At 35.9% G+C, this 26677-nt stretch overlaps 1 protein-coding gene across 18 annotated transcripts in view; it reads left to right on the top strand.

Moving 5' to 3' along the window:
* The window catches only part of PCM1 (pericentriolar material 1), a 107688-nt gene that overhangs the window by 11282 nt on the left and 69729 nt on the right, over positions 1–26677 (top strand). For 11 of the 18 annotated variants that reach the window (XM_055567300.1, XM_055567296.1, XM_055567299.1 and 8 more), the window contains 15 exons: positions 1774–2019; positions 3026–3295; positions 4221–4391; positions 4578–4694; positions 6169–6357; positions 11633–11810; positions 11968–12057; positions 14706–14806; positions 16749–16965; positions 19202–19403; positions 20532–20705; positions 21223–21380; positions 21502–21740; positions 25875–26011; positions 26148–26277. In XM_055567300.1, coding sequence (XP_055423275.1) covers positions 1774–2019; positions 3026–3295; positions 4221–4391; positions 4578–4694; positions 6169–6357; positions 11633–11810; positions 11968–12057; positions 14706–14806; positions 16749–16965; positions 19202–19403; positions 20532–20705; positions 21223–21380; positions 21502–21740; positions 25875–26011; positions 26148–26277 — 2619 coding nt within the window. The remainder of the gene's footprint in view (positions 1–1773; positions 2020–3025; positions 3296–4220; positions 4392–4577; positions 4695–6168; positions 6358–11632; positions 11811–11967; positions 12058–14705; positions 14807–16748; positions 16966–19201; positions 19404–20531; positions 20706–21222; positions 21381–21501; positions 21741–25874; positions 26012–26147; positions 26278–26677) is intronic. The other 7 variants (XM_055567306.1, XM_055567311.1, XM_055567313.1 and 4 more) reach the window with 3 other exon arrangements.

The raw sequence follows: 26677 nt of genomic DNA on the forward strand, positions 1-26677 counted from the left end.
TTCCAATTTGAAATTTTAAAGTATGATTATTCTAACTTGTGTTAGGTATGCATCTCTTTTCCAGTCACCTGTGGCCAAGATTGGGTGGGGTAAGTAGAACAGGAGGTTGGCAGGAACATCCACACGTGAATTGGGCTGGAGAGACAGTGTATAGAGAAGGAAGTTTTGTTACAAAAGTGAAAAATATTCCAAAAGGTGTTAGTAAAGTAAAACTAAAATATTCTTCCAATATGGATAAGGTGGGAATTTACAGAACTTGTGAATGTGTTATGTGAGTATAGCTAAGTAAATAAACATATTTTCTGGTAAAATGTTCAGTTCAGTTCAGTCGCTCAGTCGTGTCAGACTTTTTGCGACCCTATGGACTGCAGCACGCCAGGCCTCCCTGTCCATCACCAACTCCCGGAGTTTACTCAAGCTCATGTCCATTGAATCGGTGATGCCATCCAACCATCTTATCCTCTGTCGTCCCCTTCTCTTCCTGCCCTCAGTCTTTCCCAGCATCAGGGTCTTTTCAAATGAGTCAGTTCTTCCCACCAGGTGGCCGAAGTATTGGAGTTTCAGCTTCAGCATCAGTTCTTCCAATGATATTCAGGACTGATTTCCTTTAGAATTGACTGGTTGGATCTCCTTGCAGTCCCAGGGACTTTCAGGAGTCTTCTCCAACACCACAGTTCAAAAGCATCAATTCTTTGGCGCTCAGCTTTCTTTATAGTCCAACTCTTGCATCCATACATGACCACTGGAAAAAGCATAGCCTTGACTAGACAGAACTTTGTTGGCAAAGTAATGTCTCTGCTTTATAGTATGCTGTCTAGGTTGGTCATAACTTTCCTTCCAAGGAGTAAGTGTCTTTCAGTTTCATGGCTGCAGTCACCATTTGCAGTGATTTTGGAGCCCCCAAAAATAAAGTTTGTCACCATTTGCACTGTTTCCCCAACTATTTGCCATGAAGTGATGGGACCAGATGCCATGATCTTAGTTTTCTGACTGTTCAGCTTTAAACCAACTTTTTCACTCTCCTCTTTCACTTTCATCAAGAGGCTCTTTAGTTCTTCTTTGGTTTCTGCCATATTTTTTATCATTTCATATAAGACCTTATCATCCCAGGGGAAAAAAAAAAAAAAGACCTTATCATGTAGTACATTGTTGTTCCCTATAGAAAATAATAATAGTTAACATCTGTTGCTTACTACATGCTAGGCACTGTGCTGGATGTTTTATATATGTTATTTTAAATTGTGTTTTAAAGGTGACACTATTTTAGAGATTAGGAAACAGATTTATGAAAGTTAAATTGCCTAGGGTCACACAGTGGAGCATTTCTTCATATAACAGTAATTGCTTTAGAACACAGGTTGATTCCTGATCTGTCTACCTATACATGTTGACTTTAAAGGAGACCAGTGAAGATATCTATAATTTTATTTCACTAATCAGTTTATAAATAGTAAGGAACCATTTTTTAAAATACTTCTGAAAATATTTAGACTGATGCTAGGGTTAGAGGTTGGGTATTTGTTAATGATTTGTGATAGGGAAGTAGTTATTTTCTGAATAATTACAATAATTTCAGCACAGTTTAAAATTTAGGCTATGTGTAGTAGAGGGAAAATGGGCTAATGCAGGTAAGTAATTGTCTCTAAGACTGTGTATTTATGTGAAAAATGTTTTGTCATTTCTAACTTTAAGACCCAAAATTTTAAAGCATACCAAAATATTTTCCTGATTTGATAGAGGCCAGATTAACATTTGCCTTTACTTTTTTAAAAGGATTGGGGCAGCCAGCAGAAGAAGGCAAATAGGTCATCAGAAAAGAATAAGAGAAAATTTGGTGTAGAAAGTGATAAAAGGGTAACTAACGATATTTCTCCGGAGTCATCACCGGGAGTTGGAAGACGAAGAACAAAGACTTCACTGACGTTTCCACATAGTAGATACATGACTCAGATGTCTGTCCCCGAGCAGGCAGAACTAGAAAAACTCAAACAGCGGATAAACTTCAGTGATTTAGATCAGGTTTGTAAATATTTTACAAATCAAGTTATGACTGTGGAAAGTACTTGCCATAGATAAATCATTTGTCTTAATGAAATTAAACTGTTTACTTCTTTTTCTTGGTTTTCTGTGTATATGGAAAGAATGTTAATCAGTGGTGATGGTACTGTGTTCTTTGGAAGGCGGCAAAGTCCTTATTTCTAAACTTGCTGAGGACAGGTTTTTCAGAACTTTATTTTTACAGTGTTTGGCTGACTTAAATGATTTCATTTTGAAACTAAAATTTGCATGCTAATAACTGGGCAAGATAGCTGTTAAGCAAAAGAGAAGATCCACTTTAGAATATTTATCATTGGCTAAGTGTGGAATGTGCTGTTACCTCAAGTTTAGAATAAAACTGTTACTTGTATTTATAATCACCAAAGTCAAGTTTAGAACTAAAGCAAGTAGAAATGAAAATGAACTCTTCACATTTTATTGTCTGATCTGTACTTGATAAAGTTTCTCTAAATATGCATAAAGATAGATTCTAGTCTGGTATGATGATGGTGATGATCATATATCATTTAGTCACCTTTGTATCAATTATTGAACAGTTACTGTGTGCTGGGCACTAAGTTGAATAATTAATCAGACAGTGCTTCATGTTGACACATCTTTATGTTAATGTTTGTATTAATTAACGTTGATTCATTAGGTCCAAAGCCTATGTTATATTCTGTGATCAAGTATGACTAGCAATCTGAGTTATAAATATAGTTCATAATCGTACTTTATTTAGACCAATCTTGCTCATAGTCATCATTTCAGTTGTCTCTGACAGAATGAGGAATAGGACGTGATAATTGAATTTGGTATTTTTCTAAAACAATTTTGTAGGTCTGAAGCTGCTCTGAATCTTATGACAGATCTTTTATATATACCTCCTGAATCAATATCTGATGGTGAAGCTGACTAAGAACATTGGATTTTTTTTTAATTTTGAAAGATTAATGTTTGTGGGATTTGGTTTTTCTTTCATGTATAGAGAAGCATTGGAAGTGATTCTCAAGGTAGAGCAACAGCTGCTAACAACAAACGTCAGCTTAGTGAGAACCGAAAGCCCTTCAACTTTTTGCCTATGCAGATTAATACTAACAAGAGCAAAGATGCTACTGTAAGTCCTCAAAAGAGAGAAATGATTGGATCAGCACAGTGTAAAGAGTTGTTTGCTTCTGCTTTAAGTAATGACCTTTTGCAAAACTGTCAAGTCTCTGAAGAAGATGGAAGAGGAGAACCTGCAATGGAGAGCAGCCAGGTGATATATTTCTTTTACTCTTTGCTTTCATAAACCATAAAAAAGATTAGAAGCATGAAGATTTTAAAAAATACCCATAGGAATTTCAGTTAGGTAGAATTAAAGTACTTCCCAGGTTCCCATGTGGCACTAGTGGTGAAGAGTCCACCTGCCAGTGCAGGAATCATAAAAGACAAGGGTGTGATCCCTGGGTCGGAAAGATTGCCTAGAAGAGGGCATGGCAACCCACTCCAGTGTTCTTGCCTGTAGAATACCTTGGACAAGAGGAGCCTGGCGGGCTACAGTCCATAGGGTTGCAAGGAGTTGACATGACTGAAGCTACTTACCTTGCATGCATAGTACTTCCTTAACTTTTGCTCATTAATCCTATCAGGTTTATTAGAAACTGTAAATTTATTTTTAAAAAAATGATTGTAGCAGTGGCATAGTCGGGTAAATTAAGACTTTCTGTTCACCTGTGAAGTGCTGTATTGTTAATTTTTAGTAAAGAGAAGTTGGAGTAATGTGATTAATAGATTGTTGTAGAAATTTCTTTAAATGGTTATATAATTCATTTGAAAAGATAATTCTGTTTTTAAAGTATTTTAATTTTTAAAATTTATAAAGAAATATAAACACTAGAAGAATTTATATAAATTAGTTTAATATGCAGTTTTATAAAGTGAAGTTTTCAAGTAATGTAAATTAAAACTAATTTTGAAATTAATGGAAATTGGAGTTGTTAGTATTGCCTATTAAGTTTTGATTAAATTGTAAATTTGGTTCAGATCTTTTGCATGTATGAATTCATGAATAAACCTAGAAGTATCTTTGGTTATTTGAAATTAAAATCTGTAAAATTGTTGCTATTCAATAAATTATGCTCATTTTCACATCCTGTTTATTTTCATGTCCTCCCCCCACCCCCCTAATATTTCCCCTGCAGATTGTAAGCAGGCTTGTTCAGATTCGTGAGTATATTACTAAAGCTAGTTCCATGCGGGAAGACCTTGTAGAGAAAAATGAAAGATCTGCTAATGTTGAGCGCCTCACTCATCTAATAGATCACCTTAAAGAACAAGAAAAGTCATATATGAAATTTCTCCAGAAGATTCTTGTAAGTTTTGAACCTTTTACTTAATGTACTGAGTGATTTTTGTAGTACATTAGTGTGTACCTATGGTGATAACATTCTGATTGCCACCCCAGAGGAGTTAATATATTTAAAAAAGCGTGCCATCCCTTGTAACATTTTATTGCCCTTTTTAATAGTTGTATGATTTATACCACTAAAATATTTCAGGCTAGAGAAAATGAGGAGGAGGATGTTCGGACTATAGATTCAGCTGTGGGATCTGGTTCTGTAGCTGAGAGCACATCGCTAAACATAGATGTGCGGTCTGAGGCTTCAGATGCCACGGTAAGCGGCTTTTTAGTAATTAAAGTGCTGGAAATGAAGATAAAAACTTTCCCCTTATTTTTCACAATAATACTTTTGTAGGCATTCCTTAATGAAAAATTTATCTCAGGGAAGAAACCCTCAGATTGTTAATGCTGTATCTATTCTTTTTGAACATGGAAATTTAAAAGTTTTATTTATTAACATTAAAAGTAGATTTAATGGTTGATTCATTTCTGGTCTTCAGCTTGCAAAAACCTGGGTTTCCTCATTTGTATCGTTAAGCACAGCTTTGCTCATTTTAAGAGGCACTGGGAGAGTTAAAATTCTTTGTAGATGTACTAGTTATGAGGACAGTGTCATTGCTTGGTATACTGTCTTTTGGAAAAGCCTCCCAAGTGTCTCTGCCACTGAGGACCCGTTTGAAGGCTGTTAGGATTTTCATTTGTCAGGCTAGCCTAGAACTGAAGCCAAACCAGACAGCTGGTAAACTGAGCTGAAAATGGGACAGGTTAGCATTTACTTTGGGATTTATTTAGTGAGAAAAGTATATAAATTTTAACTCTGCAGAATGAGATGTATCAAAATACTGTCTTTTGGGGAAATCAGAAATTTTCAGAACTTTGAGGCAAGATTTGTAAAATATACTTCATAGAAGTTAGTATGAAACTAGTATACTTGTAAACATTTTAATTTTAGCAGCTGCACCTATAACCATGCATTAGTAAACTTGAAACCCTGTTGTCAGTAATGCCTTTCTTGTGAAAGGATAGACCATGTGTTCGTTTGTTTCTGAGGTATGTTCCAAATTTCTAGTCAGCATTAGGAATCTGAGGGTTTGTTTCCTTTTAGCATCGCCCTGCATATTTTCTTATCTGCCTCCTTTCTCATCCTACCCTTCCTGATTCGAAGAGGAAACTTGAATTTTTTTTTCTCCATTATTTTCACCAGGAGGTGCTCAGAGGGCTTGATCCAAATGGTTGTTGAAGAATGCAGTCTACTGTGGGGAAATTGTTTTTCTGTTCACAGTGGTGTGGGGAATAATTTCTTTCTCACATTTCATTCCAGCAGAAATGGAAGGGTGGGGGCATGTGCGTAAAGGAATTGTGTTTGAGAGGGGTGGGAAATGGTATAATTGATTATAATAATTTATCTGTATATGCAGTGTATATACTGTTCACCACGATGAGATTTTCTTTCATATCATAAAATCAGGACATTTTGGAAACCAGTAACATACAATAAATGTTAAAATATGCTTCAGTGATTGTTGTATAGCTTGGAAATTGCCTAAGATATGATACTTATTTGGAATAAGCCAATAGTCTAGTCTATGGGAATTTAAAAGTCTAAAGTTTTATTGCCACTTGGGGAGAGGGTGGATTAATTTTCTAAATCATGGATTGGTAAATTTTTATATTTATTTACAAGGCTGGCTTGTATGTTAAACAGGAGTTTGTATTAAGAAATTAATATGCTACACTATTTAATAAAGGAGGCATCTTTTAGTCTGAGAATTCGGCCGTGCGTTGAGGACAAACTAGGGAATTCAGCTTCACAAGCACAGGTTTCAGACACTGACGTTACTACAAGTCCAAAAGGGAAAGGTGACAGACCTCCTCAGCATGACAGGGAGCTGAGGCCTAATAGGAAATGTAGCCGAAAACGTGGATTTCCCTCAAAGGTATACTTTATAATATTAACTTGGGAACCCTCTAAATGAGCACCTCTTTTGTTCATATTTCCTCTTGCTTATTTGCTTTTCTGTTATTGCTGTAACTTTTAAATTTGTATCTTATTAACATGGTTAGTTGTACAGTAATTTGCATTAATAAAAATCCCTTAGTGTTTTTCTTCTTTTCTGCTTTCTTATTCTGCTCGCAGTGGACTATGTGTGACAGCTGTTTTTAATTTGCATTAACAAAAGACTTGAAACTTAATCCATTTTCCTTTTTTTTTTTTCTATTGAGAGCTCAAAATATAACACATCTTAAACCCTGATCATTAGTTGCCTTTTGTTTCTGATATTTGTGTCTGTGGATTAAAATGGTCCTTTTAAAACTTGTCTTATTTCCTTAGTCATTTATTAAAGAGAGAAAAAATGGAGCAAGCTGTTAGCGTGCCTTTTTTTTTTTAAGAATGAAATATTTTTATAGTGTTTTTGGTTTATATTTTTTCTTCCCATTGGAAATCCCTTCCCCTTTTTTTTTTTTAAGAAAAATATTTTATTAGTCAGTTGACCTGTTTCCTAATGTTTTTGCTCCTTTTTTTCCTCCAGTGTTTGCTCTAAATGTTCTTTCTTTAGAAACTTTCCATGACTTGCATCAAGACATTCAGGAAGGGTTTAAAGACAACCATTTGTGTAGCTCCACTTAAAACAGTTTGAATAAAAAATAGCATTTGTAAAAGTGCTCCTATCCATTTGACAAGAGTACAGTACTATTTTAATAATTGAGTATGCTGCTGCTAAGTCACTTCAGTCGTGTCCGACTCTGTGCGGCCCCATAGACGGCAGCCCACCAGGCTCCCCCGTCCCTGGGATTCTCCAGGCAAGAACACTGGAGTGGGTTGCCTTTTCCTTCTCCAGTGCATGAAAGTGAAAAGTGAAAGTGAAGTCGCTCAGTCGTGTCTGACTCCTAGCGACCCCATAGACTGCAGCCTACCAGGCTCCTCCGTACATGGGATTTTCCAGGCAAGAGTACTGGAGTGGGGTGTCATTGCCTTCTCCGAATATTGAGTATAAATAAGACCAATTTCATATGTTTTATTACTAGCTTATTACCTAGGATTAGTCTTTATCTTTGGAGAAGGCAGTGGCAACCCACTCCAGTACTCTTGCCTGGGAAATCCCATGGAGAGAGGAGCCTGGTAGGCTGCAGTCCACGGGGTCGCTAAGAGTCGGACACGACTGAGTGACTTCACTTCCACTTTTCACTTTTATGTATTGGAGAAGGAAATGGCAACCCACTCCAGTATTCTTGCCTGGAGAATCCTGTGGACAGAGGAGCCTGGTGGGCTGCTGTCCATGGGGTCGCACAGAGTTGGACACGACAGAAGCGACAGCATGCATGCATGCATTGGAGAAGGAAATGGCAACCCACTCCAGTAGTCTTGCCTGGAGAATCCCAGGAACGGAGGAGCCTGGTTGGCTGCCGTCTATGGGGTCACACAGAGTCGGACACGACTGAAGTGACTTAGCAGCAGCAAAAGTGACCCCCCCAAAATTAAAATGACTGAACTTAACCTCTAGTTATTTTGGTGTCCCACCCCAGCTCCCACAAGGTTTTGAAGATATGGTTTCAAACCAGCTGAGCTTCCCTGGTGGCTCAGAGGTAAATAATGTGCCTGCCAGTGCAGGCGACAGAGGTTTGATCCCTGGATCAGGAAGATCCTCTGGAGAAGGAAATGGTAACCCACTCCAGTATTCTTGCCTGGAGAATTCCATAGACAGAGGAGCCTGGCGGGCTACAGTCCAAGGAGTCGCAAAAGAGTTGGACGCGACTTAGCCACTAAACAGCAACAACATAGTGATCTTACTGTAAAATGTTAAGCAAAAGGTGTCCCAATTCAACAGAAGAGTAAAGTAGCTGATTATTTTTAAAACTAGTAGCATTGGAGAAGAAAAGGTGAGTGGGGGAAAATAGATATCCTTTAGAACTTAATGTTCCTTTCTTCTGAAGTCTTTGAATAGCACCAAGCAGAACTTGAGTTGACAGTTACTATAGCATAGTATCTGCAGCTTTTTTCCTTAAGGCCTTATGTTTGCTTTTAAAAGCTGTTATTCTGTTTTTAGGTTTCTTTGAATAATGACCTTATAAATGAATACGATTTTCTCTTGAACTTCTTTTTTGGAGTTTATTTTAATTTGCTTCTTTTGAATCTTTTGATTCTTAGGGCCATCCTAGGGTAGTTCTGTCAGTACTCTGTTCATAAAGTGATTTCAGTTTCTTAAAACTCTAAGTCCCACTGACTGTCTTTATCCTTTCTCTGCTATGCAGACCCTCTTGTCCTCCCCACCTACCTTCATTCCCTCCTTAACATGTTTGAAAATGTAGTATTCTGTTACAAAATTAGGGAAGAAAGTTGGCGTCTTAACCGAGGTTCCAAGCTTAAAGCAACCTTGTGAGTTGCAGCTTAATAGGAAATAATTGATATTCTTGAGTTGCCTACAAGGGCAGAGTCTATTTCTTGAAATATTTTATAGATATGATATCATTGCATAATTTTTTTAAAAAGCCTTCCCAGAATGCTTTCACTGTTTTCCCACACTCATCTTCCCCCCACATACTTAATCTCACTTCTTAGAGAATTCATAAGCTTTTCAAAATGCCATCTACCCATTTATTGCTATTTTTTTTTTATCATTTCTGATTATTTCATGTGGGCTAGATATGTCTCCCAAGCCAGATTATGCTTCTTCAGAGATAGTTCTAAGTACATAAGACATAATCTAAGGATGTAATTTGGGTAAGAAACTGTAATATTAAATTGTTTAGTAAATTCTTTAAAGTTAATCTAATTTTGAGGATGAGAAAATGATGAATTAGATGGAGATAGTGCATTCTTGCGGAGAAGGCAATGGCACCCCACTCCAGTACTCTTGCCTAGAAAATCCCATGGATGGAGGAGCCTGGTAGGCTGCAGTCCATGGGGTCGCTAAGAGTCAGGCACGACTGAGCGACTTTACTTTAACTTTTCAATTTCATGCATTGGAGAAGGAAATGGAAACCCACTCCAGTGTTCTTGCCTGGAGAATCCCAGGGATGGGGGAGCCTGGTGGGCTGCCGTCTATGGGGTCGCACAGAGTCGGACATGACTGAAGCGACTTAGCAGCAGCAGCATCAGTGCATTCTTGATGGTTTTTTCCCTGGGTGAATTTTTGTCTTAATATGTATGATGTTTCTTTTTTTAGTTGTTTCCATTGATGCTTTGTTGGAGTATTTGATTGATGTCAATCTGGAGATATTTCTCTTGAGTCTTTCCAGTTGAAATCTGTACCTAATTGGATCTGGTTTATATTTTACCAATGACTTTGATGAAATTGCTTCCCTTGTGGCTCAGCTGGTAAAGAATCCACATACAATGCGGGAGACCTGGGTTTGAGACCTGGATTTGAGACCTGGGTTGGGAAGATCCCCTGGAGAAGGCAAAGGCTACCCACTCCAGTATTCTGGCCTGGAGAATTCCATGGACTGTATAGATCATGGTGTTGCAGAGTCGGACCTGACTGAGTGACTTTCACTTTATGATGAAATTAATTTGGATCAAATCTGAGATGACTCGCTATCTCAGATTCATAGTTTTCTCTCACCTTTCAAATTATTTTACGAGATGAAAACAGTCTTAAATCGAGCCAGAACTAAGAAGATGACTTTTTATAAGAATGAGTGTAATGTTAACAGAGTAACTCCACTTGTGTTGGATGGGAGAGAAATGAGTAAATTGTTGTTGATTTGAAAATGGGTTCAGTTTATTAGGAATTCTCCAGGAAATAGTAGCTTAACCAAGATGTGTTATTTCTCTTCCATGTTCATGATAGAGCACTGACCTGGCTTCTCTGATACATTCATCAAAAATTCTGATTGCAGTCTTCTACTTATTATTTGATCTTCATTTCTTTGAGTTCTTAATTCTGAGCCATGTACTTACCTTTATTGCTTGCCAAGTTACATGGTTACTCACATTACTGATGAGTTCTGCTTGGGGAGATAAAGAAAAGAAGTTTTTGCAAAGTATTGGTAAGGGATGTCACCCAGAAGGAAACTTCTCTAGAGCCATTTGTGTTCTCCTTAATTTCTCCTGGAATTACATGTACATAGGGAATACAGATCAGTGTATTTTTATTTTCAAAATAAATCATTGAACTTCTTTATCCTCCTTGTTAACTTCAGTCAGGGCCAAGGGAGGACATTCATTTAAAGTCTATAAATAACCCCCCTAAAAATTTGATACCAATGCAAATTTAAAATTGACTGTTTCTAAGCTGATAGAAATACTTTATGTAAATATTAGGTAAAATCATTAAACTTTTAAGATATAAAAATTTTAAAAGGCAAATCAAAGATGAAAAATACCATTATGGTATAATTTCATGCATAATTTGACTTAAAATTTTATTGTTTCCAAGTTGCACTTAAATTTGTCTCTTTGATTAATTGACCATAGTGTTTCTGGTTGAGTTACATTTGAATAGGTTGAAGATTAATATTTAAAATTTTATAGTTCTTTATAATTGACACCTATTCAGTCTGTTCCTCTTTTAGGCAAAATGCTGTCTTTAGGGGGAATTTCAAAGTAATTTGTGTTCTTAGACTTACCTAAAGGAGCATCTTTTAAAAGAAAAAAACATTTTTCTTTATTGTATGCTTATATAAAGTGATACAAGTAAATTAAAGCCTTTCACATCAGATAATCAAAAATGCATTTTAAAAATTAAATAAAAATTAAAAAATTTTTCATCTGTTGGTTTTGTTGGGTTTAAACATCCCTTCTAGGAATGAGGCAGAACATTTTTTTGGTCTGGGCTTTTTCAGGGCTACTTTTGGGGCATTAACCTGGTATAATATGCTTCTCACTTTCTATAAGACCTGGATCTCTCATTCCTGTATGTGTGTACGTGCACGTGTGCGTGTGTCTGTGTTTCTGTGTGTAGCTCCTTTTGCCTTCTTGACCCTTTTATCTTTCTTTTTGTAAGCCTCTTCCTTTATTTTCCTTTTGTTAATTCTTCTTCATGCTAAGTCTGTGCATATGGTCTTTTACCTTGAAATTACTTAATGACCTAATTCTTAACACGACAGGCTGTCTCTTTGTCATCATTTTCTTTTTTTTCCCTTTCAAGTCTGTATCTAGTATTGTATATTTAATACAAATTTATTATTTATGTTTGTATTTTACCATTGATAGTTGACACATGAGCATAGATTTTAATAGATATAAGTGTTGTTGGTCTTATTTTTCAGGCCAGAGATCCTCAGCAGGAGCCTATGGAAGAGATAGAAAATTTGAAGAAACAACATGATTTATTAAAAAGGATGTTACAGCAGCAGGAGCAGCTGAGAGCTCTACAAGGACGACAAGCTGCTCTGCTTGCCCTGCAGCATAAAGCTGAGCAGGCTATAGCTGTGATGGATGATTCTGGTATGCTACTGTCTTAGGATGTTGTTTTTATAAGTAACGCCCAGTAAGCAATGATACAATTGCAAGGTGGTTTTTTAATCAGATCTAGGATTGTTGCCTAGTTTAAAAACCTACATGTAAGGCTTACTCTGTCCTGTGCTTTTCTCTGGTTATACAGAAAAGGTTGCGGAGACAACTCCTGGCCATCATACTGTACCAGGCAGACAGCCGGCTCATTCACCTTTGCATCAGAGAGTACCCATAAGAGGTAAAGGGACAGGCTGTCATTCTGTTTTTGTACTTCAGATTGATAGGGCTCTTGTTGCTTTTATTTTTGCCTTTTGTACTTATTCAGCTAGGATTGCTATACTTTGCTTGCCTGCCAAGGAAGGGTTAAAACTTTTAAGTGAGGCAGCTTCACTATTGTATCAGTAAGGTACCCAGTTGTATGCACTAGTTCCTTTGGACTAAATTTGTATCCTATCCAGTCTCCCTGAGACTCAGAAAGGTTCTTTCATTTCTTCCTTCTTCCCTCAAAGCCATGTATCACTTGAAATAGTATTGAGTTCTTTGGTATTGAATCTAACCTTACAATTCTTCTCATTACCTTCAAACCTAAGTGTTTAATTTCTCAGTAAGTCAAAAACAAATTGTTACTTTTTAGAACTAAGTAAAACTAGGGTCTAATTTGTAGTAGTGTGTCATCCCAATCTAATAATAATTTATCTCCTGTGGGCTCTCCATTTTAGCTTCTTACTGTGATTACCCTGTTGTTATTCAGTTTATCATGCTGTCTACACTGAGCCCATTGGCTCAACCTTCTTATCACTGTTATTTGTAATTTAATTTTCCATTTTCATAGGAAATTTTTATGACTTGTAAGTTAACTTACTCTTTTATAGTAATTATATATAGTATAGCATATATCATATATATATTTGTATGTATATGGTATAGTATATAATTATAATTATGCAACTCTTCATCCCTATTTTTTCCTTGTAGTAAGCAGGTAATTTTTTTTTTTACTGTACTCTTATGAATCTGGGACCAAGAGGAGAATGGACAGGAATTTAAATTTGAATTTATTTTATGTACTAGTTCAAAAAGAATTTTAGGTTAATGATTGAAGACAGTTTTCCTCTTGTACTGACAAGATTTTACAGGAGAATACTGATGAAAAAACAAACTTACAGTATTTAATCTTCTGGTCTATAAGAGAGGCAACATGATTTTCATGGGAAAGAGTTTCCCTTTCATCAGTTAACTAGCTTGTGTGTTATCCTAGAATCTAATTTATTTTTTTCAAATAGTTTGGACTAGATACGTGGGATATTATCCTGCCCTGAAATTCTAATTTCTCATTGAGAAAGCTAATATTTTCCTTCAAAACAGAAATAGTTTATAGTGTCTCTTAGAGCTGGAAAGATAAGCATGGTTGAGTGAGTAGTAGAGCAGTAACTTTTATCAAAATTGTCATCAGAATACTGCCTTGGGAATAGAGCCTGACAATAAAAACTGGTCTTTTAGTATAGCTTGTATCACAAGCAAGTGCTTCAATAAATTACCTGTTCTATTGTAGAAGTGAGCAAACTGGCCTGAAATAAAGTTTCATGGAACATAGCCATCCATGTTCATCTGTTTATGATTATATATAGTAGCTTTTGCCATGCAAAGGCAGAATTGGGTAGTTGAGACAAGTAATGTATTTCCACAAAGCCTAGCATATTTACTATCTGAATCTTTAAGGAAAGTTTGCTGACCCCTGTATAGAGCATTGATTTTGTAGGATGAAGTGGGGATTGAGGCTGGTGAGAATCAGCTGGGCTTTTTCAGACACACCACTTTCCCTGCCACTTTTCCAGCCCAATTTGGTAGACCTGCTTGCACCCCGACTCTATTGAGTCCCTATTATTTTCCCCCTTTTTAAAAAAAATTTATTTTTAATTGAAGGATAAATGCTTTACAGCATTGGTTTGATTTCTGCCATGCATCAACATGAATTAGCTATAGGTGTACATATGTCCCCTCCCTTGAGAACCTTCCTCCCACCTCCCACTCTTTCCCACCCCTCTAGGTTGTTACAGAGCCCCAGTTGGAGTTCCCTGAGGCATCCAACAAATTTCTGTTGGCTGCCTGTCTGACATATGGTGGTGTATGTATTTCCATGGTACTCGCTCCGTTCATCTTGCCCTCTCCTTCCTTCCCCTCCCCTCCTGCCCTTGTGCATAAGTCTGTTCTCTGTGTCTGTCTCCATTGTTGCCCTGCAAATAGGTTCATCAGTAGCATCTTTCTAGATTCCATGTATATGTGTTAATATATGACATTTGTTTTTCTCTTTCTGATTTACTTCACTCTATATAATAGGCTCTAGGTTCATCCACCTCATTGGAACTATGTTGAGTCCTTTTGCTTAATTGAGATATAGCAGTTTCCCTCTTGACTGTTGGGACAGAAAGAGTTGAACCACAATAATAGAGTTTTATGAATTTTCCTTTATTTCAGGTTAGATGGAAACATAAAATGATTGGTTGGCAGATAAATCTAAGAGTTAACTAGTTTCAACTTACATTAAGTGACATTTTAAAATCCTCACCCCTACCCCTCAATTTAGGCTTCCCTAGTTGCTTAGATGGTGAGGAATCTGCCTGCAATGCAGGAGACGTGGGTTTGACCCCTGGGTCAGGAAGATTGCCTTGGAGAAGGAAATGGCAGCCCACTCTACTATTCTTGCTTGGGAAATCCCATGAACAGAGGAGCCTGGCGTGGTACAGTCCATGGAGTCACAAAGAGTCAGACATGACTGAGTGACTAAGCACGCCCTCTTCCAATTTATTTTTAGCTTCTCAGAAGTAAAAGTGTTGTTTTCATTTATTTGCTTTAATGAATAGTTAACTTTCTTTCTAATTGTAACAGAAACTACAGGTAGCCTATCTGGAGTCAGTATCACCTCTGAACTAAACGAAGAATTGAATGATTTAATTCAGCATTTTCATAATCAGCTTCGTGATTCTCAGGTATCTGTGATTCTGTATGCTGTGATTCTCATGGCAGCACTTTGTTATTTTGGTGTACTGGATTTAAAATCACATTAACAAAATCAGTGCTTCTCAGACTTTACCAAGCATAATGATGTCACACAGCTTGATTGTTAGAAATTGTAGATTTCTGGTCAGTGGGAACCTCCACTTCCAAAATGTTTTGATTCACACATTTGAGATGGGCATCCTGCCATGCAATTCCACTGCTGGACATGTTGGGACAATACTTTGGGAAACACTAAATTAGAGGAAATACCTCCTTTAAATGTAGTGATGAGTGAAACTTCCCCTTCCTGTGCTTCCAGATGACACATTCTTATTTCACCTTAAAGATTGTATAGTCACAACTGTTAAGTTATTGTGAATCTGTGTTTTTGCAGTGTTTAACTAACAAGAAAGTCCTAAGGTTTAATTTCAGAGTTAATAAGTTTGATGACCTTTGTAAATAATGATATAAATGAAAAATTTCCATCTGTGGACTTTGAATAATAAAGGATGAATTAATCTCTCTCCACTGGAAATGAGTATGGTTGACAATGCATTATCTCCTGTCTGCTGACCAAGTTAAAATGACCCAACTACTTTGGAGAGTTTCAACTACTTTGGAGAGTTATTTAGCAGTATCTAGTACATTTTTTTTCAGAGAAGGCAGTGGCAACCCACTCCAGTACTCTTGCCTGGAAAATCCCATGGACAGAAGAGCCTGGTAGGCTGCAGTCCATGGGGTCGCTAAGAATTGGACACGACTGAGCGACTTCACTTTCACTTTTCACTTTCATGCATTGGAGGAGGACATGGCAACCCACTCCAGTGTTCTTGCCTTGAGAATCCCAGGGATGGGGGAGCCTGGTGGGCTGTTGTCTATGGGGTCGCACAGAGTTGGACATGACTGAAGCGACTTAGCAGCAGCAGCAGCAGTACATTTTCTTTAGTGACCCTGCAGTGGCCCACCTTGGAGAAACTCTCAGATATTCAAAAGGAGATACATACAGGAATGTTCATGGCAGTATTGTATTAATAGCAAAGCAGAAACAATCTAAATGTCCATGAACAGGAAAATGGGTTAATAAATTATGATGTATACACAGAATGAAATCCCATAACCAGTTATAGTAAACAAACCAAAGCTAATGAATGAAAATGAAAGTTTAAGAAGGATACCACTTAGCTTATCTTTTAAAATGTGTAATGAGCGTATATTTTTTATGGATACATGGATAGGTATTACAAAATAAAAACATGTATGAGAATGGTAGATGTCAAATTCCAGATTGTGGTTATCTCTTGAGAGAGTAATTGGTTGAGGTTTTGTACCTATAAAGCTTTAGCTTTAATATTATATTCATAATATTTCTCTAAAAGAATTGACGTGAATGTGGCAAAATATTGAGTTAGCCAAAAAGTTTGTTGGGGTTTTTCCCATAACATCTTAATATTAAATATTGAAATTGGACTAAAGTCAGTGGTGGTTATTCATATATGATTCCCTAATCCTTTGTGGATTTATGTTTCATAAATGTTTCATTAATTTTTTTAATAGGAAAGAAGTGTTAGGAAAAACCGATAGGTTAAGAAGTGTATGATGGTGATTCTAAAAAGATGGCAAGAGAGAGGATGAGATTTTTGAAGGTTTATTCTGTATAAAATGTGGCATTTCTAGAACTTAATTTAGATCAGGTAATAACATCCAATAAATCCCCACTGTGTTGTTATTTGTGTCTATAAAACAGTATATATCACAGTATATATAGTGGCATATCAGAAAACTGTATGTAATTGAGGTAAAGGAAAGACATATGCTTACCCAGCAGCACAATACAGATGTTTATCTCTTTTTATAAAGAATATTTACGCATCTTTAAAATGAGAATGCAACCTTGAATTGCCTTTATTTTTCTTCTCTTTTTTTTTTAATAAGCCTCCAGCTGTTCCAGACAATAGAAGACAAGCAGAAAGTCTTTCATTAACTAGGGAGATTTCTCAGAGCAGAAATCCTTCAGTTTCAGAGCATTTACCTGATGAGAAAGTCCAACTTTTTAGCAAGATGAGAGTGTTACAAGAAAAGAAACAAAAAATGGACAAACTTCTTGGAGAACTTCATACACTTCGAGATCAGCATTTGAACAATTCATCATGTAAGTAAATCTGGCTCAGTCTTAAGTATAGGACGCATAAGTATATATGTCAGCATGTAGTAATTACTTTGTAAATATTTGATGAATGAATGAATGCATAGTTACTCAAAATTAAGATTTTTGTGGTGAAATAGCACTTGCATGTGAAACATTTTTGAGTAATAAAGCAATGTAATGTAGAGCCAAATAGATGGTAGATATGTTCTGTAAAATTCAGAAAAAAAGATGAATTTGGGCTTGAAAAATTGGTAGCATTTTAGAAAGGGAAAAGTATCAAAGCACTTAGATACTTGGACATAGTAATGCTGCACTTTTTAGCATATCCAAAATTTTTCCTTAAAGAAAAACTAAACCAGATTAGTACTTTTATTTTAAAATGGTAAAACAGATTTAGGAAGTATTTATACAAAAAAAATCAAGATATGAAAAACTTAGCCCAGAAAGTTCTAAACACCTCATTTTTTGAAATAGAGAAATAGTCATCTCAGGCAGGAATAGAAAAGGCATACAGTCAACCTTGTTATACTAGTTAAATAATTATACAACCATCTGTTAGTATCCATGGGGGATTGGTGCCAGTACTCCCACCCACACAACAAAATGTGAGGGTGCTTAAGTCCCTTATCTAAATGGCATAGAATTTACATATAATCTAAGCACCTCGTCCAGTCCATTTGAAATCATCTCTGGGTTACTTACAATACATAATACAGTGTCAATGCTGTGTAGACAGTTAACCAGCATGCTGCAGATCCACGTGTTTTTTTTTTTTTTCCTGAATATTTTCTGTCTGCTTTTTGTTAAATCTGCAGATCTCTTGGATATGGAGGGCTGATTGTACTAGTTATTTATATTGCTTTATAACTAGTTAGTTATATAAGAAAACCAATGGTCATCTCAGTTATACTGTAGAAACTGTCTTTTCTGACCTCATGTTTTATTTGCCTTCGTCTAATTGAGATCTAGTTACTTGTCCTCATTTAACCTCATCCTTCTCCAAGTCTGGTCACTACCTCTTCCTCAAACAGTTGATAGTAGGAGCTATAGCTTTGGAAATTGAAATTGACAGGATCAACGCCACTGGTCATTATTCTCTAGCATTTCAGCTGCTGTCTTATTAAAGAAAAAATGAGAGATAGAAAACATCATCTCTGGACCTCTGTTCGTTGTTCTTCAACCTAATTCTCTGCCACCCTCGAAGAAGTGTACTATTTCTGCCCTGAAATATACTTTCTTTCCCCCGACTTCAGCTACTCCCCCCCTCCTCCAGAGTATAATCTAATCCCAATGCTTATTCTTCCTAAACTGATGATCATAACCAAGAAAAATGTCTTAAGTTTTTTGTAAGTTGTACTCAGAGCCTTGTGGTTAGCTTTATACATATAAAGGAAGGAGCACTCTGTCTACTGAGACTAAAAAATCATACTTTTCTCTGGGAAAAAGCGTGAAAGCAGCAGCAAAAGGTAAAACAGTCAAGGAATAGAAAGAAAAGACTATTGGAAACCAGCTATAGTAGATGGTAATGTGAGCAACAAATGATGATTGTCATTGTCAGAAAGATAAATGATTATAGCTTAGAGTGGTAGGAGAGAAGCACGAAGGTTCTTAGCCTTCATTCATTGCGCTTGAAAGCATAAAATATCTTTGATCTGTGTGGACAGAAGAGTAATTAAAATGTAGTTCAAGAACTGCAGAGGATTAGCCATCAACAAATTAGAAAATTTTATTGCATTTCATGGTGTAATGTACCACAGTCACTTTAACAATTTTGCTTTATCTTTTGGAACAAGAAGAGTTCTATCTTGGAGACCAGATAGAATCCCTCTGGAGTGGAACATTCTCAGGGACCTGATCAGCTAGGGCTGCCCCATAAATTTGTAGCTCGTGGGCTGTACATCATACACAGTGGCTGTGTTTAACTTAACCTAGAACCAAATTGATCACAGAAGCACTCTCGTTAATTTTTCAAGGTAGAATATCATAGTTCTTGTTGATTTCCATCTTGTCTTCCTGCTCTTCTTTCCCTTCTGTTTTAACTCTGGTTGGTTGAGGGACTTCTTAATAAACAAGTAGCCTGGATGTTATATGCTTAAGTTTCACATTTTAAAGCTGCAGAATTTAAGATGTTAATGACTTTTAGTTTTCATTTTTCTCTATCCAAGCAAACTGTGAATGAGTTGTTTGATGCTATATTTATGTATGTTACCTGGCTTTTTTTTTTTTTTTTTTTTGGTAGTTGTGCCTTCTTCAGCCTCTCCACAAAGGAGTGTGGATCAGAGAAGTACAACCACAGCTCCTTCTGCTCCTGTAGTCTTAACACCAGTGGTCAATGGAGAATCCAATAACCTCACGCCATCTGTTCCTTATCCTGCTGCTTCTCTAGTTTCTCAGAATCAGAATGAAAATGAAGGCCACCTAAATCCAACTGAAAAACTCCAGTAAATCATTTATATGTACATTGTTTACATAGATTATAATTGAATCATAGGGTCAAATTTAGGGTTTTTTGTTGTTGAAAATTCTGGAAAAACTGAATTTAATATGATAAACATTCTTAAGTGATATAGTGGAAGAGTAAGTGTGTATGTATTGTACATGCATTTTTGAGTTATCCCAGAGAAATGTAATTTCTGTGAGCTAATGTATTCCTGGGGTATTCCCAGGTGGCACAGTGGTAGAGAATCTACCTGCCAGTGCAGGAGATGCAAGAGATGTGGGTTTGATCCCTGGGTTGGGAAGATCTCCTGAAAGAGGGCATGGCAACCTGCTCCAGTATTCTTGCCTGGAAAATTCCATGGACAGAGGAGCCTGGTGGGTTATATAGTCCATAGTGTCACTAAGAGTCAGACCAGACTGAGTGAATGAGCACAGCAGTACATAATATATTCCCATTTTACAAGTAAAGGAACTGCAGTTAAAAGATCTGTGTATTTTAGCCCAGACTGTAGAGTCAGATAGCTTTGAAGTTGTATTTCACAAGGCTGTGTGACTGTGGACAAATAGCACCCTCACTAAGCCTCTTTCTCTTCATCTGGCATAATATATTTGATGATAAAGGTGTTTTAAGTATTAAAAACTATTGGCATCATTCCTGGAATTCAGTAAAAACAACCTAATTATTATTTTTTGTAAAATGTGACATACTTTATAGAGCTGTATATATTGTAGACAAATTGAGAATCTTCAGTAAATGCTCAGTAATCCCTATATATTGGATTTGCCTGAGAGGTACTATTTAAATGAAATATTTAGTACTTCACATTCTTGATACTTATTAAGAAACCTAGGAATATCTTTGACATTAAGATTTAAGCTGTTAACATTTGTACCTGTTTAAAGTGAGCACTTTAAGGAGAATTTTCTTACATTTTTGTCTGTAACATTTGGATATTAAGGTGATGAGATTTTGAATAACTTGTACTTGAAATTAAATTCATTGCAGTCTTGTACCCTGGGTATTTGACTGAGTTTAACATTTGTATGTGCTGGCTGCTACTGTATGGAAATACTGTATGCTTTATTTTACTAAAATGGGTGTTAATTTGTATATATTTGTTGTTTATCAGGAAGTTAAATGAAGTTCGAAAGAGGTTGAATGAACTAAGAGAATTAGTTCATTATTATGAGCAAACATCAGATATGATGACAGATGCTGTGAATGAAAACACAAAAGAAGAAGAAACTGAAGAATCAGAATATGATTCGGAGCATGAAAACTCGGAACCTGTTACTAACATTCGGTGAGAACTTTTTTCAAGTTTGTTTTTCTAACATACTCATTCTAATAGTACTTTTAATATGGAACAGAAAACCCTCAGTAGAGTGCTTACTGTTTGCATTTTACTTAAGCTTTTCTCCTGTAAGTCTGCTGTTTGGTCAGTGTAATCTTAACATGTCCTGTAAAGAAAAGCAAGTAGGGATTTATTGAGTACAGAAGCTTAGTAAATTTGCTGTTTGTTACATCAAATATAAGTTAATTATAAGAAGTATATAATTTCTCATTTTCCTGCGTCTTTATTTTTTGGTGTAATTTTAATTTTCTTTGTTGTAATTTTGATTTTTTTAGATATTTTTCTTCTTAAATTTCTGAATAGCTGAAGCCAGTGAAATGCAGGAGCCATTTATTTAAAAGATGAAATAGCCAATGATGTTCATAGTTTGGAATTATTTTTATTAGTAGTTCTAAAACTTTGATTTTTTAATATTACATATATTTTTTTACCTTAAGTAACTTGAGGCTGTTTTCCTTCCTTTCAGAAATCCACAAGTGGCTGCCACCTGGAACGAAGTAAATAGTAATTCTAATGCACAGTGTGTTTCCAACAATAGAGATGGGCGAGCAGTTAATTCTAACTGTGAAATTAACAACAGGTCTGCTGCCAACATAAGGGCTCTAAACATGCCTCCTCTTTCAGGTATGATTGACTCTATTCACAGATACTTGTACCATATTCTTGGGAAGTGGATTTTCTTTCTTTAGAGCTCTTAATTAAGTTCATTAAGTTACTGCATTTCAGTGATACATATTTTCAGCAGATTGTCGATACAATAGAGAAGGAGAACAGGAGATGCCTGTTGCACAAGGTCATGAGGAGGAGGAGGAGGAGGAGGAGGAAGCAGAAGATGAGGCCCTCAGTGGAGCTTCACTGTCTAGTCACAGCAGCAGCCTGATCATTGAGACTCCTGAAGATGCTGAATTTGAACATAAGATCCAGAAGCTTATGGCTGCAAAACTGAAACTTAGACACTTACAGAACCTTGTAGCCATGGTGCAGGTAAAAACTGCTTTTTTTTTTTAATCTGTCAAAAAATGTATAGTCTTATAAGGTAAAATGTGTGTATATGTTTGATAATTAAGTGGGTGTAAGTATACTAGTATATGTTTATTGGATTCTAACTATATAGTAGTTTATATGCTCAGCACTTTACATGCCATATTATCAGAGATCAGCAAACTTTTCCTAAGGGTGAATTAGTAAATATTTTAGGCTTTGTGGGCCATACAGTTTCTGTCATAATACCCAGCACAAAAGCAGCAATAGACAGTAAACAAATGAGCATGGCTGTGTACCAGTATAACTTTATTACAAAAACAAGTTTGTCTTCCTGCCAGAGATTCTAGTTCTGTATCATGTAGAACTCAGTAGCATCTCAATTAGGTGGATATACATACAGACTAGAAATATTAATTAGCCACAGTTGTACTATTGTCAGAGCCAGAGTTGAGACTTCTGGCTGAGATCTTAATTCACTTGATGTAGAAAAACCATATGTTGTCTGAATTTTATTCAGTAAGGCCAAATAAGTAAAGTTGGACCTATTAGCTGTAAATTTAAAAAAAGCCATTTGTATATATGAACATAAAATTACATAATTATTAATACACTTCTAGACAGTGTATTTATTGACTGTTGTGGTTCAAAGTTATGACTAGCTCTAAACCTTTTTAAAAATGACTAAACTTGTAAAAATCAGTCCTTTTCATCTGTTACATATATATTTCTGTTGTTTTCTCAGCAGCGTAATCACTGTATAGAAGTATCCTTAAGAGTGTTTCTAAAGTATTCAAATTTATATGATTTTTGAAATCCAGAAATTTTCTGGTAAAATTAATCATTTGTTTTCATTTAGGTTTGCTTAGCTTATGTTACATTGAAAAAATGAAGTGTATATAACCACACTAATAAATGTATAGAAAAAATTTTTTTGGCGAATAAAAAATTTCAAGTATTATTTACAACCTCTTTTGAAATGCTTATTTTAAATTACTCAAGTGAAAGATGACTGTGTACTTTATTTTAAAATAAAAGAAATATTACTCATAAACTCCCTCTGAACCTTCATAATCCCATTCTCCTTCACAGAGGTTGCTGTGCATTTAAATCAGTTTGCAGTTGTAAACAAAAATTACATAAAAGTTTTGTTTTTTATTTCTTTGTGTTTATATAGATTATATTATTTTACAATTTGCTTTTTTTCCTACTACACATGTCAGAGATTTCTTCATATCAGTGTGTTGTTTTTCAGTCACTAAGTCATGTCCAGATCTTTGCGACCCCATGAGCTATAGCATGCCAGGTTTCTCCGACTTCATATCAGTGTATATATAGCTGTCTATATAATTAAACATAAATAATTATGAAATATAAATAATACCTTATATGTTTATACATATACATTGTTGTTCTGTTGCTAAATCGTGTCTGACTTTGCAATCCCACGGACTGCAGCACACTAGGCTACCCTATCCTTTACTATCTCCTGAAGTTTGTTCAAATTCCTGTCCATTGAGTTGGTGGTTCTGTCTAACCACCCCATCCTCTGCAGCTGCCTTGTTTTTTAACCTTCAGTCTTTCCCAACATAAGGATTTCCAGTGAGCCAGGTCTTTGCATCAGGTGACCAAAGTACTGGAGTTTCAGCTTCAGCATCAGTCCTTCCAGTGAATATTCAAGGTTGATTTCCTTTAGGATTGACTGATTAGATCTTCTTGCAGGCCAAAGGATTGTCAAGAGTCTTCTCCAGCACCACAATTTGGAGTCATCAATTCTTCAGTGCTCAGCCTTCTTTATGGTCCAACTCTCACATGTGTACATGACTAATGGAAAAACAGTAGCTTTGACTATATGGATCTTTGTTGGCAAAGTGATGTCTTTGCTTTTTAATATGCTAAGTTTGTCATATCTTTCCTTCCAAGGAGCAAGCATCTTTTCATTTTGTGGCTGCAGTCACCATCTGCAGTGATTTTGGAGCCCAAGAAGACAAAATCTGTCACTGTTTCCACTTTTTCCCCTTCTGTTCGCCATGAAGTGATGGGACCAGATGCCATGATCTTAGTTTTTTTAATGTTGAGTTTCAAGCCTGGTTTTTCACTCTCCTCTTTCATTCTCATCAAGGGGCTCTTCAGTGTCTCTTCACTTTCTGCCATTAGAGTGGTATCATCTGCATATCTGAGCTTGTTGTTATTTCTCCCAGCAATCCTGATTCCAGCTTGGGAATAATAAATCAGAAATGGTGAATAACTTGGTGGCTTAGAGATGAGTCAGCTTAACTTCAGGTTTATGTTTATTGGAGCTCTTTCGTTTTAGGGAAATGACATGTATGAAAAAAAAAACTGCAACCCCAAAGGATTAAGGGGCCTTGTCCTGAGAGCTTTTTAAAAAATGATCCAAAACTCCCCAAATTTTTATATGTTTAAGATTGATAAGTTTTATTTATTTTATTATGGGTAGTTTTCTTTTGCTTGTGCCTTTACTTATATCCTTTTTTTCCAAGGGACTCAGGAGAAGTTCAAAACAATTATACAGTTACCATGATTATATAAAACTATCATTATTCCTGATTAGATTAAGTGAGACGGCTTATATGTTCTGTAAAACCTTATGATGTCTTTTAAGTCTCCACATGTACATCTGATGTATTTTAGTCTGTAAAACAATGTGTTAGTGCCCTCCAAGAGTAGAGTCTCTGTTTTCTGTCCTATGGAAGTTCTATAATCAAACCCCACTGGCCTTCAAAGTCAGATTCCCTGGGGATTCCCAGCCCCTTTGCCGGATCCCCAGGCTGGGGAGACTGATGGACCGCTTAGAATCTTCACAATAGTGCAAGAACTTCTTTGGTAGTATTGTTCTCCAATTTGTGGGTCACCTACCTGCTGGGTATAGGATTTGGTTTTATTATGATTGCGACCCTCCTACTATCTCATTGTGGCTTCTCCTTTGTCCTTGTATGTGGAGTATTTTTTTTTGGTGGGTTCCAGTGTCCACCTGTCGGTGGTTCAACAGCTAGTAGTGATTTTGGTGCTCTCTCAGAAGATGAGCCCTTGTCCTTCTGCTCTGCCATCTTGAACCAATCTCTTGTAATACAACATGTATTACATCAGTAATTCTGTAGTCAGTTACTTTTAGTGTTGGAGTTTGTATCAAGTGTTCAGACACCCTCATATAACAATCTGAAACTTCAGGGTATTTTTTTTCTCATACTTTGGTTTTTCCACTTATTGTGTGAAAATGCCTCATGATCCATTTTTGGTATCTTTGGGTTGCAACTCAGTTCTTTTTAAGCTTACTGTATTAGTAATATATTAGCTTAGCTTTTAGATCCATGAGAAGACCAGAGTAACACCATGTCTAAAAGCTTAAAATGGATTAGACAGGTTTGCAATCTAGTCAGCTTTAACTCTTTAAGATTTTACTATAATTCTATATCTAGCAGTTACAGTTTCAGTTGATATCTGCAGAGAAAGCATGTATAAAGTGTACAGTATTAAATATTTTTAAGAAAATGTGACAGATGACCTCCAGTCTTAACAGTTTAATAAGTACATTAATTTTAACAGAAGATATGGACCTACTGTTAGGAAGATGAGTAATTTTTTGTTGTTTTTGTTGTTTTTCCAGTGACACATTTGAGATGGTAGTTTCTCATTAGCTTTTCTCTTGGGAGCCATTGGTACTTGTTTCATAAACTAAATACCAAAGTGAGGAAATGGAAAACTAACTGAGCAAGTGATACTAGACATAAATTATTAAATTGTTGATATAAAAGTTATATATCTGAAGAAAAATGATCTCATATCAAGAGTTCCCAGCTTCACTGATGCAGTTTTTATCTTTTTCATATAAGCTGGTTTTTGATAGTTCACAATCTAGTCAAGGAAGGAAAAGTCAAACTAGTATTTGCCAGTACTGGGTAATTGGCAGCTCAAATTATTAATGTACTGTTTTAGTTTTAGTACTTTATTTCTTGTCATTGGTAGAAGATGAACTTCATTATTCTCTAAAAATCATATGCTTTCCCTACTGCTTTCAATTTTATGTGAATTTTACAACCGAGTCATATTTTACTAAGTTATGAATTGGATAATGTCTTTACATATCAAGATAATTTTAATATAATGATGCTATTTTAGGATGATGATGCAGCCAATCAAGGAGTTACTTCTGTGGAGGATTTCTTCCCAGCAGAAGACACCAAACAAAATGCAAATAACACTAGAGGAAATGCCAATAAAACACAGAAAGATGCTGGAGTAAATGAAAAGGCAAGGTATGTTAAGCTTCTGACTCATGTCATAAAAATTTAGTGCTTGTTAGAAAGTCTCCATAGGTACTCTACTATATCATGTTTAATGCTGTTATCAAATTTATTGGAGTCCACAAATATAATGTCAATTTAATTATAGGGAGAAATTTTATGAGGCTAAACTACAGCAGCAACAGAGAGAACTCAAACAATTGCAGGAAGAAAGAAAGAAACTGATTGAGATTCAAGAGAAAATTCAAGAATTGCAAAAGGCATGTCCTAACCTACAGGTAATTAGGAAATTTCTTTGTTTGTCTGAAGAAAGATGTTTAAAGCCTTAATGTCAATTGAAAGTACTCCTTGTCTTTTCCTAGTACTAATACGATAGATTTATAAATCTTTCATGATTAAAGAAATGGAGGGACAAATGAAATGGGTTAGGGATGTACCTTTATACTGTGAAAGATAGCATGTATGAATTAGCTCTGATTATTTACATTCTTCACTTGTTGGGCTGCCTGGCTAGTGATTCAGAACATGTGTGTTCATAACTATTTATTATATTAAGATATTTTGGTTTGAACTTTGCAGTTAGGGGAGAAGCATTTCCATTTCTTACTGGTCTAAAATTACATGGTAAAGCTGTTAAGCTACCGTGAGTTTTTTTGGAAATTAAAATACTGTATTTGT

The sequence above is a fragment of the Bubalus kerabau genome, chromosome 2, assembly GCF_029407905.1.
Source record: "Bubalus kerabau isolate K-KA32 ecotype Philippines breed swamp buffalo chromosome 2, PCC_UOA_SB_1v2, whole genome shotgun sequence".
Lineage (NCBI taxonomy): Eukaryota > Metazoa > Chordata > Mammalia > Artiodactyla > Bovidae > Bubalus > Bubalus kerabau.